The sequence below is a fragment of the Astatotilapia calliptera genome, chromosome 12, assembly GCF_964374335.1.
Source record: "Astatotilapia calliptera chromosome 12, fAstCal68.1, whole genome shotgun sequence".
NCBI lineage: Eukaryota > Metazoa > Chordata > Actinopteri > Cichliformes > Cichlidae > Astatotilapia > Astatotilapia calliptera.
This window is the reverse complement of record NC_137433.1, coordinates 1,726,569-1,740,583: the sequence shown is the minus strand read 5'-3', so window position 1 is coordinate 1,740,583 and position 14,015 is coordinate 1,726,569. Positions and strand designations below refer to the sequence as shown.

Here is a 14,015-nt window from a genome sequence, read left to right as displayed (position 1 = left end):
CGTGTCTTCGTGGGTCTCATCAGGCTATAGCATAGAATGAAATTACAATAGACTTTTATTGGATGTCATTCCTATGAAAACTGGTCACACTACAAGTGTGGTAGCTCTTTAAGGGTCTGTGGTCTTTATCACTGCAGTTTATGTTAAAAGGAAACAGTTGTTTTAAGTTATTAGAATATTTCTACTTCAGTTCATCATCAGCCTGTTTAAAGAATGAGCTTTCAGCTGCTCTCTGTTTATTACCCTCATTCATAACTGAGTACAAGTCACGTGCTGATGTGTAAGCCTGCAGAAGACAGCAAATATATATATATATATATATATATATATATATATATATATATATATATATATATATATATATATATATATATATATATACATATATATAATTGAGTCCCTTGTATTTTATAATGTTCTAGCTCACTCTTTCTCCATATTTATGTCGAATATTGTCACTGAGTTTCCCATGAAAAATGTTTAAGCATAAATATAAAATAAAGGTTATATAATTCTACTGTACTGTATATTTCATCATGTGAATTTAAAAAATCGTAATTTTTTTAAAGTGATTAATTTGTAAATCAGTCTGACTCACAACATCCTTTATTACCCAAACCGTCACCATCAGCTGATATACAAATATGTAACACGCACGCTGGAGAGAAATACGAACCCTGTCTCGATTCTCTTTTCCAGACATGATAGAGAGAGCGATCATCAACACATTTGTGGGGCATGACGTGGTGGAGCCTGGCAACTACGTTCAGATGTTCCCCTATCCATGCTACACCAGAGACGAGTAAGGGACGGACTAACACGTAGCCCTGTACTTTATTTACTGGGATTCTGTTTGTGTGATAATAATAAACAAAATAATGACACGTTACCATTAGAACGTCATGTAAACAGAATGTCTTAAGCAGTTTGAAAAGTTCATTTAAACGTGACCAACGATCGGTTTGGATGAATATATTCCTCCATCAGCACATCTGTCTGTTACTGTGATCATCAGCTCATACCCTGTGTTACTCTTGTCTTTGCAGTTTTCTCTTTGTGATTGAGCACATGATGCCTCTGTGTATGGTGATCTCTTGGGTTTACTCAGTGGCCATGATGATTCAGCATATTGTAGCTGAGAAAGAGCACAGGCTTAAAGAGGTGAGTGTTTGTTAGCGTGATTGGTCCACACGACAGCGTGCTCAAAGATTGTTGGGGATGGGAGCAAACAATTAGTTTTAAACCAAAGCAAATATTGAAACTTTAAACAAACATTTGAAATATAGGGCTTGTATTTACAAAAACATGCAGTACGTACGGCTCAGTGATAGAATCGCTCGCAGCATTTCGTGCATGTCAACACCCCCCAAGCAAGTCCAGCTTATTGCTGGTAATGTGGAGCAGTGTCTCACAACAGTTGGACAGTGATGGACAGTGATTTCAGTGATGGGCCCAAGCACTCATGTACCTGAGGGACATGATCGCATGTCTCCATGTCCACACCCACTGGTCCAGAGCTGGTCCAGTGTTCTGCAACCAGGACAATAACTGCATGGTTCCTCCGGGATCTGAAGTCTGATAAGTAGACGAACTTTCCTGACCAGGTCCAAGATGAAGCGACTCTCTCCTCCTCTGGTAGAAACCCGTCATACAAGCAGCAAGCTGAGGGAATGCAAGGATGCTCACCCTGCCTGTTACCTCTCACCGAGACCAGTGGAATAAATGTGCACGAGCAAGCAGCTGCGAAGAGTCACCAGTGAACTGCTCCCAGTATGTGTGCAGCTGTGTGGCTCCTTTATGTTTCCTTTAGTGTTGAAAAGCAGGGTTGCTCCACAATCCATGGCAACATTGTTCCACGCTGTACATCAGCGCGCAGCCTTAGTGCTGCTCTTTGCTGCCTCCTCTCAGGCCACTTTGATACTGCGACCATGCCAGCCTTAAAAACACAAACATGGGTCCATGTTCTGCTTAGTAAACTTATTTCTTGATTTTGTGCCACTTTTTACATTTTCACAGTTTTAATGATAAGATTATAATGTTTTTTTTTTAACATTGATTAATACCTTACACCAAATACATATTATATGTTAACTTGTTGAATGGAATTAAATTTTATAAAACAGTGTAAAAGTACTTTTACTGCTTAAGTACTTTTGAAACATGAGAAGTTTTATTCAATCTTACGCTGATAGGTTAATAAAAAAAAAGACGAGCTGCTGTTTCTCCCGGCAGTCAGGGACTCGTCATCACTTTCCTCCTGCTTACGGCGTCCCTGTCTGATCTTTGACTTCTGTTTATCGTACACTCGCTCACAGCTCTCAGTGTGCGACAAATCCTCTCTGGGCACCAGTATAACTCAGTGGGCGACCATATGACACAAGGCAGCAGCCTGGGCTCTCTCTGCTCACCTGTCTGTCGTCACTACTGGTGTCAAATAAAGACAAAATACCGAAAAAACAGGGGGCGATCGTGGCTCAAGAGCTGGGAGTTCGTCTTGTAACCGGAAGGTTGCCGGTTCGAGCCCCGGCTCCTTGGGCGAGACACTTCACCCTACTGGTGGTGGTCAGAGGGCCCGGTGGCGCCAGTGTCCGGCAGCCTCGCCTCTGTCAGTGCGCCCCAGGGTTGTGGCTACAATGTAGCTCCATCACCAGTGTGTGGATGTGTGTGTGAATGGGTGGATGACTGAACGTGTAAAGCGCTTTGGGGTCCTTAGGGACTAAGTAAAGTGCTATACAAATACAGGCCATTTACCAAAAAACAACATTTAAAAAACCAAAAACGCTCTGTGCAGACTGAGCATGATGATGAAAGACAGAAGACTTTATGTCTTTATTTGCTTTGTTGTGAAGCAAACAATCCTGCAGCATAAGTCGGGGCCCAAAACCAAAAGCCACCAGTGGGAATATGTAGAGAATGACCCAGAATTTACTTCAGCTTAGTGACACTTGGACATTATCCTGAACTGTGTGTGTTACATTAAAAGACCTCAAAGTGCTGCAGGTGTGTGTGAGTGGGTAAACGTGGGTTATAGTGGTCACTAGAAAAATAACACCACTCCCATTACTTCACAAAATTCACTTTCCCAAATTTCCCAAATTTATCATTAAAAATAAGGATGTGTGTGAAACAATGAGTGACGGAACAAAGTGTCTCAGTGTGGAAAAGGTCAGAAAGCCGTTTCTAAAGTTGTGGGACTCCAGCGAACCACAAATGCCAGAAACACAGAATAGTGGTGACCCCTCCCAGGAGGAGCCGACCAACCAGAGTTAACCCTGTTTTTCTGTCTCAGGACCTGAAGACTCGCTGTGGTAAACGGAAACAGGATTTCTGCCGTCTGCCAAAACATCCAATAAGGAAAATGTTTGTCCATCTGTTTGTGACCTCAAGCTGAAGCACGCTTCAGCAGGACAATGATCCAAAACACAGCAGCAAGTCCAAGAAACACAACTCTGACCTGCTCAAAGTCCTGACCTGAGTCAGACTGAGATGCTCAAAAACCCTCCAGTGTGGCTGAGTTACAACAATTCTGCAAAGACGAGGCAAATTTCCTCCACAGAGTGTAAAATGCTCACTGCCAGTTATCACAAACACCTGAGTGCAGCTGTTGCTGCTGAGGCCCACCCAGGTTTAGGGGCCGTGTAGCTTTGGGGTTTTGTCCACTTATTCATAAATACTTTTATTTAGCAGCTGCATTTTGTGTTTAGTGTGTTGTATAAGGGTCAAAGACTTTTTCACACTACTGTGCATACTTGCAAATAACCATAGTGTCTCTGTCTCAGGTGATGAAGATGATGGGTCTGAACAATGCAGTCCACTGGGTGGCGTGGTTCATCACGGGCTTTGTCCAGCTGTCCATCTCTGTCACTGCTCTCACGGCCATTTTAAAGTACGGCCGGGTGTTGCTCCACAGCGATCCCTTCATCATCTGGCTGTTCCTTACCATCTATGCCGTGGCTACTATCATGTTCTGGTAAGACTTCTGGCTCAATGCCTCAGTGTGCACAGCTTCACGGATAATGTTTAGTACAGAACAGGAAGGGGATACTCTCACCACAGGGTCAAAGGTCAGTTTTGCCCAGACCTCCAATATATCTACTGGTGTGCATGAGATAAACTATGAATTGAAATGCTATGTGAATAGAGCATGGTGCATTTAAGCCTAGAAAGATAAAACTCATTGAAAAAAATTAGGAAATTGTCAGTTAGCATTTATCGGTACAGTGGAGAACGCATAATTCAATTTTTACCTCTGACAGCAGTTTGATAAGATTAAGCACTTCCTTCCTACAATCTGCAATCAAATCTTATTCGATACTCGCTGGTCATTCTCACTTAAACAAGAGGGTGAATGAACTTTAACATGTGTAAGTCTGGCAGTGTTTTCAGTAGTTACAAGAAGCACTCTGAGCACAAACCTCCACCAAGGCAGCTCACTCTTTAGGTTTCAGGGAATAAGATTATAATATGCATTTATTATTTTTACTTTATTCTTTTAAAGAATACTTTAAGACGTTTGCAGTGCATGAATGTGCAGGCTTTTGTTATTTGTCCTGTTGAAACCCACTTATACTATTTTATTATTTATTTATGTGGCAAGTACACGTGTAGCATTCATTACACATTTAAATGTTTCGTTGACCTTGAAGAAGAGGTCAGACATCAAATGACATTTAAATATTAATTAGATATTTTCTATTTGTTGACAATACACACGACTGTGAATATAAACTCTCCACCCATTTAACGTTTCATTTTAATCGATTCAGGACTTATCGAGGCATCATGTTTACAGACATAATGACAGGATGAGATGCATGCAAACTCTACCAGGGAGGTACTTCATTACCTGAAGTAACTTTATTACCATATGCCAAATAAAATGTCCATCCTTCCTGCGAGCAGTCTTTATCCTCGGGTCCTCTGCCAGAGGCCTGGGAGCTTGAGGGTCCTGTGCAGTACTTTGCTGTTCCTGCGCTCTGCTGAGGCCACGCTCCCTGTTGGGGATCACTGCTCTGAGCGCTCCGATTAGGACTGGAGACCTTCACCCTCCAAATCTTCTATTCAGTTTTATTTATACGGCAACAACAGTCGCCTCAAAGTGCTTTATATTGTAAGGCAGACCCTACAATAATACAAAGAACACAGAAAATCCCAACAGTTAGATGGCCCCTGTGAGTAAGTGCTTTGGCGACAGTGGGAAGGAAAAACTCCCTATTAACAGGAAGAAACCTCCAGCAGAACCAGGCTCAGGGAGGAACTCACATCTGCTGCTATTCGATGGGGATGAGGGGAGGAAGACAGGATGAAGACATGATATAGAAGCGAGACAGAGATTAATAATAACTAAATGCAGAGAGGAATGAGAAAGGTGACTTAAGAAGAAACACCCAGTGCATCATGGGAATCCCCCAGCAGCCTACGTCTATTGCAGCATAACTAAGGGAGGATTCAGGGTCACCTGGTCCAGCCCTAACTATATGCTTTAGCAAAAAGGAAAGTTTGAAGCCTAATCTTGAAAGTAGAGATAGTGTCTGTCTCCTGAATCCAAACTGGAAGATGGTTTCACAGAAGAGGGGCCTGAAAACTGAAGGCTCTGCCTCCCATTCTACTTTTAAATACTCTAGGAACAACAAGTAGGCCTGCAGAGCGAGAGCGAAGTGCTCTAATAGGCTGATATGGTACTACAAGGTCATTAAGATAAGATGGGGCCTGATTATTTAAGACCTTGTATGTAGGGTCTACCTTACAAGGCGCCTTGAGGTGACTGTTGTTGTGTTTTGGCACTACATGTAGACTGACTGGGCTCCCAGTTAGGTTTTTGCAAAAAGGTGGCGTTCCCACCAGGGAAGAGTTGCTGTCCCAAGTGGAGGAATTGAAGTATCTTGGTGTCTGTGATGGAAAACAAAAGATTGACAGATAGATTGGGGCCATTTTTGCATGTAGTCCTACCTGGAGGAGGCTCAGGGCACGCCGGAGAAATGTCCCTCCAAAGGCCCGATAATCCCCTCAGTGTTTCCTGAGATTCCTGAGGTCTGGGTTTCTCTTGTTAGGCTGCTGTCCTTAAGACATGGTTATTCATGGACGGATGGATGGATACTAAGCTGTCAGTATGTCAGTGTAAGAGGAGTTTGTAGTCAGCCTCCTGTGGTCAGGACTTTTTTGATCAGTGCTGGAGGTTTCTGCCAGACATGGAAAACCTGGTGTCTTGAGTTTTAATGTTAGTGAGCATTGAGTGATGATTATTTTTGTAAAATCGTGAACCTTGTCTTTATATGTAGTGATTTTGCTGCACATCTCATTGTATTTTTAAAAACTTGTGGAATATGTCCTGAAACAAATGAAGCGTAACTTTTTTCCCAGTTTCCTGGTGTCAGTAATCTACTCCAAAGCTAAGCTGGCTTCTGCCTGCGGAGGAATCATCTATTTCCTCAGCTATGTGCCCTATATGTATGTGGCCATTAGGGAGGAGGTGGCTCACGACAAGATCACTGCCTTCGAGAAATGCATTGCTGTAAGGCATTTTACATTTCTTTCCTTTTTCACCAATCAAAACTCTTTGAATTTATGGTGCGTTGGTAAAATGTTCTTTATCTGTTGTTCTGTGAAATCAGATAATCCACATTGTTTCCTTCTCTTTTAGTCTCTGATGTCTACCACAGCTTTTGGCCTTGGCTCCAAGTATTTTGCTCTATACGAGGTAGCAGGTGTTGGCATTCAGTGGCAGACCATAAGCCAGTCACCTGTAGAAGGCGATGACTTTAACCTCGGTCTCTCCATGATGATGCTCATCATTGATGCTGGCGTGTACGGTGTGCTGACCTGGTACATAGAGGCTGTGCATCCAGGTGTGAAATCCTTGCTCTCTCAGGTTTTCTCCCAACAAACGTTATTTAGGAATCTTCTGCTGATTCAATTTTCCCTAATTTTCCATTAGGAATGTATGGGCTGCCGCGCCCATGGTACTTCCCACTGCAGAGGTCCTACTGGTCTGGCAGTGGCCGTGTGGAGACCTGGGACTGGCCTTGGTGCGGAGGTGGAGCTGCCAGGCTCAGTGTGATGGAGGAGGATCAGGCTTGTGCGATGGACCACCGGAGGAATGGTAAAAACCAACAATATGGTGCTCGAGGACAAGATTCCCATATTCTGTCAATCAGCTTAAAAACACTGTAATACACACCGTCCTAAACTTCAGTAAAAGGATAAATATTATTTTTCCATCCATAATATCATAATAATATTAAATATTATTATTTCCTTACACAGGAACCTTTCCAAGTTTGCATGTTTGAGCAGGATTATGAATTTCCAGATTCCAATGTGACACACGAGACAGTTCAGTTCAAAATGACATGAAGCCACGCCCCTTATATTTCCTTATTTGTCCCGAGTAAATAATAGTGCTGAGTTCAAATCTCCATGCAGAAACCACAGGGCCTCGCCCTGTTTCAGGCATGTGGTTATTTGCCTCTCCTCTTAGTGCTTTTAACAAAAGAAGTGGAATTAACGACGGAGAAAAACACTTTTTAAATCAATATTTTTATAAATGATTCCGATTTTGTTCTCACTGTCATTCCAACTCCAGAGGAGATCCGCGGGATAGAGGAGGAGCCCAACCACCTTCCCCTGGTGGTGTGTATAGACAAACTGACCAAGGTGTACAAGACAGGCAGTAAACTGGCCCTGAACAAACTGAGCCTCAACCTCCATGAAAACCAGGTGGTTTCCTTCTTGGGACACAATGGAGCTGGGAAGACGACTACAATGTGAGAGGCAGTGTGCAGCATGTAGTAATGGTTTTTATTGTGCAGCTCCGGCACTGGAGAGCTCAATGATTTACTCTTGCATGGTTTTGTAGATCACACTGAGACATGCAGGTTTTATAAGACTCATATATAATGAAATATAAACATCCATGATCTGTTGTTAAATGTTCAGCCTGCTGCAGCTACACACAAACAAACAAAAAAAGAAGAAAATAAAAATATGATATTTTTTAAAGATATATTGGACCAAACAACATTTAAGCAACAAATCCTGTTTAATGTATCACTGTGACCTGTAATCTAAACTGTATGTTCATAGGTCCATCCTGACAGGGTTGTTCCCGCCCACGTCTGGCTCTGCCACCATCTATGGCCACGATATCCGCACTGAGATGGAGCGTATTCGACAGAACCTCGGGATGTGTCCGCAGCACAACGTCCTGTTTGACAAGCTGAGTGTGGAGGAGCATCTGTGGTTCTACTCCAGGCTCAAAGGCATGGCTGAAGAAGACATCTGCAAGGAGATGGACAAGTCAGCTGCTTTTATTCAATTCAGTTTTATTTATGTAGCGCCAAATTACAGCAGCAGTTGCCCAGAGGCACCTTGTATTGTAAGATAAAGAGCCTATCCTGAACCTTTATGGAAATTCAAACTGTGCATATGTAAAGGCACTGAGGTCACAGCACAGGCTTAATGCTGTTTAGTTGTTTGGGACTCATTAGGGTTTAACTTGCCTCACAACGTTTCACTCAACCAGTGTCAGTGCTCCCTGACAACCGACCAACAGAACACAACTCTCTGTGTGTGTGTGTGTCCAGGATGATTGTTGACCTGGAGTTGTCCAACAAGCGTCACAGCTTGGTGCAGACATTGTCTGGTGGGATGAAGAGAAAGTTGTCTGTCGCCATTGCCTTTGTTGGTGGTTCCAGGGCCGTCATCCTAGACGAACCAACCGCAGGGGTGGACCCCTACGCCCGCCGAGCCATCTGGGATCTCATTCTCAAGTACAAACAAGGTGAGTGACTCCTAGGCATCGTGCAGAGTGACATGACATCGATCCAGGGATTCAGTCCTCACCAAAGATATTTAAGTGTTGTTCAGTCCGTGCATATTTCTTGTATGCACGTGGGAAAAATGTCCTCTGCGTTCAGTTTTCAGAATATTGTTGCAGAGGCACGCTCTATCCTTTTTTTTGATGTCCTGCTTGGTAAATGTAACCCAAACCACCTCCTACATATGTGTGTGGCTCCTCTGCCTTAGGCCGCACAATTCTGCTGTCTACCCACCACATGGATGAAGCAGACCTTCTGGGAGATCGCATTGCCATCATCTCACACGGGAAACTCAAATGCTGTGGCTCCCCACTCTTTCTCAAGAGCACTTATGGAGATGGATACAAGCTGACACTGGTCAAAAAGCAGAGCGAAGGCCGAGGTGTGTGTGTGTGTGTGTGTGTGTGTGTGTGTGTGGTAGTGTTTTTATTTCCTGCACCTGTGATGCTGTCAGCCTACAGAGCATTTGCAGATTTACACTAAGAAGTCTAGCAGAGCCCTTAATGATACATATGGCCATGATTTATGAATGCGTGTGTGCATTGGTATACACAGAAGTGCAATCATATACACTGCATACATTGTTTGTCTACTATATGATTTGTACATTTGGGATTTTATTGGTTTTATCTGACATATGTACAACCTTTGTCTATACTTTGGTGAATTACAGTAGAAAATACTTACTGGTGTTCTGGTATCATCACAAACATACATCCAGCATTCACTTCAATAATCTGATTATAATATAATCATTTATGAGGTGAGAGTTCAGTTAAAGGAGCACCTCATAAATGATGTTCATTTTATTCAGTGTGTGCGTGGAGTTGAACTACACACAGCAGAAAGATGTTAGAAGCAGAGCAGTAACACGATTATTAAACCTTCAACCAAAACTGCTTTTAATAGAAAGGCAAAACAAAAGCACACAAGCAGAAGAGCCCTGCACTATGCAAACATGTGCCCACCACCCCCACCTACCCACCACCATGCAGAAAACCAAAAGTCTTCATGCTTTGTGTTTTTTCTTTCAATGCTAAGGCCAGGCCAGCCAGTTCCAGCCTCCGTCTCTGTCTCCGTCCTCCTCTCTGTCGCCTTGCTCAGAAGTTCAGGTCACTCAGTTTATTCGTCAGTTTGTGGCTTCCTGCCTGCTGGTGTCCGACTCCAACACTGAGCTGTCCTACGTGCTGCCTTCTGAGGCTGTCAAGAAGGGCTGTTTTGAGAGGCTGTTTCAGGTACATTTACACAAGCAAAGAAAACTCTTCTGTTACAGAATAAACTCACAGCTATTGATCGCAAGGTTGGTAGTTTGATCCCTGGTTGCTCCCAGTCTGTATGCCAAATATCCTTGGCCAAGATACTAACCTCAAGTTGCTCATCAATGCATCCATCAGAGTGTGAATGTTTGATAAAAAACACGTGTGTAGAAAAAGAGTAGAAAAAAGTGCTGGTGTGAATGATGAGTAGAAAAGCAGGTCATTTACATCTTTTCTGATGCTGCTGCTGATTCTATATATGGTCTGGCTAATTGCATAAAAGACAATGTGTTTTAAATTTAATCTAATTCAATTCAGTTTTATTTATATAGCACCAAATTACAACCACAGTTACTTCAAGGTGCTTTTGTAAACTAACAACTCTACAATAATACAGAAAACAACTGCCTTGGTGGCTGTGGGAAGGAGAACTCCCTTTTAACAGGAAGTAGCTTCCTGCAGAACCAGGTTCAGCAAGGAGCAGTGATACTCTGTGATAGGTCGGCCGTGCAGGGAGGAAGACAGTAGAACTGTGGAAGAGGGCCGTGGATTCATAATCGATGGATGGATGAATGGGTGGATTTGGCCTGCACCAAGCAGACCCCCCACCGGGCACCAAAGAGGCCCAAGCCAGGGGAAGCAACTACAAATGAGTAGCAGTAGGGAGGGGAAACCCCCAACCTCCATGACCATGGCCTGCAGTGGGCAGGGCTCAGAAAGGCCCAGGCTCAGGCCTAGCCAAATATACATGTTCCCAAAAGGAGACGAGCAAAACTGAGAATGAAAAAACTAAATGGGATATAATAAAAACTTAAAATGACATAAATAAAGGACAAAGATGTGGAAACCACACAAGTAGTAGTAAAATGTTGAACTCAAAATGCTAGTACAAAGACCCAGCACTGTAAGTGTGACATAAAAAACAACTTTTTAACAGTGTTGTAGTACCCCAAACCTTGGCAGATCTTAGCATGGTGTGCAGTGTCCTCAAAGAAGTGGACAAAAGAAGACCCATAAAGGCCGACAAACTTCAGTTCAGTTTTATTTATATAGAACCAAACAACAGTCGCCTCAAGGTGCTTTATACTGTAAGGTAAACCCAACAATCATATGACCCCCTATGAGCAGCACTTTGGTGACAGTGGGAAGGAAAAACTCCCTTTTAACAGGAAGAAACTTCCGTCAGAACCAGGCTCAGGGAGGGGCGGGGCCATCTGCTGTGATTGGTTGGGGTGAGAGAAGGAAGACAGGATAAAGACATGCTGTGGAAGAGAGATTAACAACAAGTGTGAAAACCTCCCGGAGCAGATAACCAGTATCTAAAAGCCACGTCCTTTAGAAACGGGGGAAAAATACAGCACCTGACACAGGACCACGTGCACCCGGCCCTTCATTTGACCTACTGTTTGCTGAAGTCTCATCAGAAATGATCTAACTGTAAGAGTGGCTGTCAAGAAGCCATTCTTAAGGAAGTATGCCAAGTTGTGCAAGAACTAGACTGAAACAGGCCTTAAGAATGAAGCCAAGCGTTTCATTTTTGTATCCAATCCTCAGTTTATAGCAATCAAAAGAAAGCTGAGCATATTTATCGACCTTTAAAACATCTTGACATAAATTAGTTATGATGTTTTACAGGTCGATCTCATAGTTTAATGTGACAATTAAGCCAGCAGTGTTGCTGACAGTACTGACAGGTTGTGATCTATCATGGAGTACCATCTGGTAAGCATTGGCTTCATTTTTTAGTGATCCCAAACACACTGCAGTGCAGTAAAAGCATATCTGGGTAGACAAATTCCCAGTGAAACACTATCAGCCATTCACTGACCTGCCCAGGACCTCAATGTTATTGTAGCGGTGTGTAATCATCTTGACAGAGAATGAAGCAAAAGGCAGCAAACAGCCACAGATAAGCTTTGGAATATCCTTCAAAAAGCCTGAATAAGTATACATGAAGACTACTTCCAAATAAAGTTCATTCTTCATTCTGTGCTGAAGAATAAAGGCGGTCATACATAAAGACAGACTTTGTACACAACAATCTTCAAACTCTCATTTTGCCTTATTTACTAATTTGCCATTGTGCCTCCAGGCTTTAGAGAAGAGCTTGGACTCCCTGGCACTGACTAGTTTTGGGGTAATGGACACCACCTTAGAGGAGGTCTTTCTCAAAGTGTCTGAAGAGGACCAGTCTCTTGAAAACAGCGATGCTGGTGAGCACATGTTTCTTATATGTTCATATGTGTGTTTTGACTTCATCGGTTGGCACATGGCTGACATGATTACCTTCTTCCCACCCCTGTTATCTCTGAGCAGACGTAAAGGGTTCGCCAGGGGGGAGCTCTGTAGGGAAATCATCAATCGGTTCAGAAGGTTTGGGGGGACCACAGGGTGAGACAGGATCCCAAGTGGAGCCTGAAAAGCCAACGGTGGAACTAAACAATCTGGTGAAGTGCTCCACACTAAGCCAGAGCCAGTCTTCTCTAATGTCCTCCTCATCTGTCGGCTCAGTAAGAGGCGATGAAGGAGGGCTATATACCGACTTCTATGGAGATTACTGTCCGCTCTTTGACAACAGACAGGGGGCTGACTCTGCTAGCCTCCAGGGTAAGACAACAACAACAGCAGATGTACTCTTGTTTGATCGTTCTTTGCCACATCTTTCATGAATTTATACACAAATGAAAAACATTTTTGTTTGTTTGTTTGTTTTTTGCTAGTTTATTAAAAACATCTTTACATTCTCTTACTCTGCTGAGGCAAATGATGGTGTGGTGCACTCTATTGGTTTGAGCATCTTTAAAATGTGTCAAGAAATGATGGTTGGAGACCAGATGATGCAGAGTGACAGTGAATCCAAAATTTGGGAAAAAATGACCTTAATAAAAGAACAAGTCAATCATCCGTCCATCCTTCCCTCCCTTGTTATGGGCAGAGGTGGGACCAAGTCATTGTTTTGCAAGTCTCAAGTAAGTCTCAAGTAATGTCAGGCAAGTCAGAGTCGAGTCTCAAGTCACTGGTGTAAAAGTCCGAGTCAAGTCACAAGTCTGAAACTTTGAATTTCAAGTCCTTTCGAGTCTTTAAAAAAAACAAAACGAAAAAATAATGTTGCAGTTATATGCTAAATGTAAATATTAGACCATGTAATTTTTAAATCTGTGTTTTTCTCAACACATGACAAAATAGTGAACTTAGAAAATATACACAAATTGTGAAATTGCACCTCTTTAAAATGCAGCTCAATTAAACCTAGCTCCAAGAATAATTTTCACCGACAGTTCTGAGATAAGCTGCATGTTATTCTTGGATGCGGTTGTAGGACCGGTGTCGTGCCAAAGTAGGTATCCCCGACAGAATTTGTTTCCCCTGTGCTGGGAGCACGCAGGAAGTACTGATGTTTTCATTTTGTGAAAAATTAGTATCGTTACATTACCATTCAGTTTGAGGGTTACAACAGAAAATTATATATTTATTGCTCACGGGGTATCAGATGGGATTATTTTAATAAACCATAAACATTTTGGCTAATAACTATTTTTATTCTCCTGTAACTTTATTATATAAAGAGCTAAATCCTCCAAAGTTTCAGGAGAAATGCGTCATAATAAGAAGTGTTTGTGAACGAAAAATCAGCAATGTGGGATACTGTTTGTCTGTGATTTACACAGGGGGAACAAATTCTGTCGGGGATACCTAGTTTGGCACGATAGTAACTTCAGGTCACTGCAACAAGCCCAGGTACAGTTTACCGACGGATGGGTGCAGGACCTTGAAATGCACCGTGTAGAACGAAAGACCATCGTACGTATCATAAGTTTACCAGTCTCACAAATCGTCGTCATAAATACACATTCCTTAACCGTTTATTAATAGGACCTTTGAGCTCAACGGTAATTAATTAGTAGTGGAAATAATTTCTGGTAGCATCACAGAAATGTAGCAG

The 14,015-nt window shown here is 42.6% G+C and overlaps 1 protein-coding gene across 1 annotated transcript in view; it reads left to right on the top strand.

The window, feature by feature from the left end:
- The window catches only part of abca2 (ATP-binding cassette, sub-family A (ABC1), member 2), a 105,557-nt gene that overhangs the window by 55,755 nt on the left and 35,787 nt on the right, over positions 1–14,015 (top strand). The window contains exons 14-26 of the mRNA XM_026186101.2: positions 700–802; positions 1,047–1,161; positions 3,780–3,970; positions 6,361–6,511; positions 6,641–6,845; positions 6,935–7,099; positions 7,583–7,763; positions 8,083–8,295; positions 8,583–8,779; positions 9,025–9,198; positions 9,858–10,051; positions 12,165–12,285; positions 12,389–12,679. Of these exons, the coding sequence (XP_026041886.2) occupies positions 700–802; positions 1,047–1,161; positions 3,780–3,970; positions 6,361–6,511; positions 6,641–6,845; positions 6,935–7,099; positions 7,583–7,763; positions 8,083–8,295; positions 8,583–8,779; positions 9,025–9,198; positions 9,858–10,051; positions 12,165–12,285; positions 12,389–12,679 (2,301 nt within the window). The remainder of the gene's footprint in view (positions 1–699; positions 803–1,046; positions 1,162–3,779; positions 3,971–6,360; positions 6,512–6,640; positions 6,846–6,934; positions 7,100–7,582; positions 7,764–8,082; positions 8,296–8,582; positions 8,780–9,024; positions 9,199–9,857; positions 10,052–12,164; positions 12,286–12,388; positions 12,680–14,015) is intronic.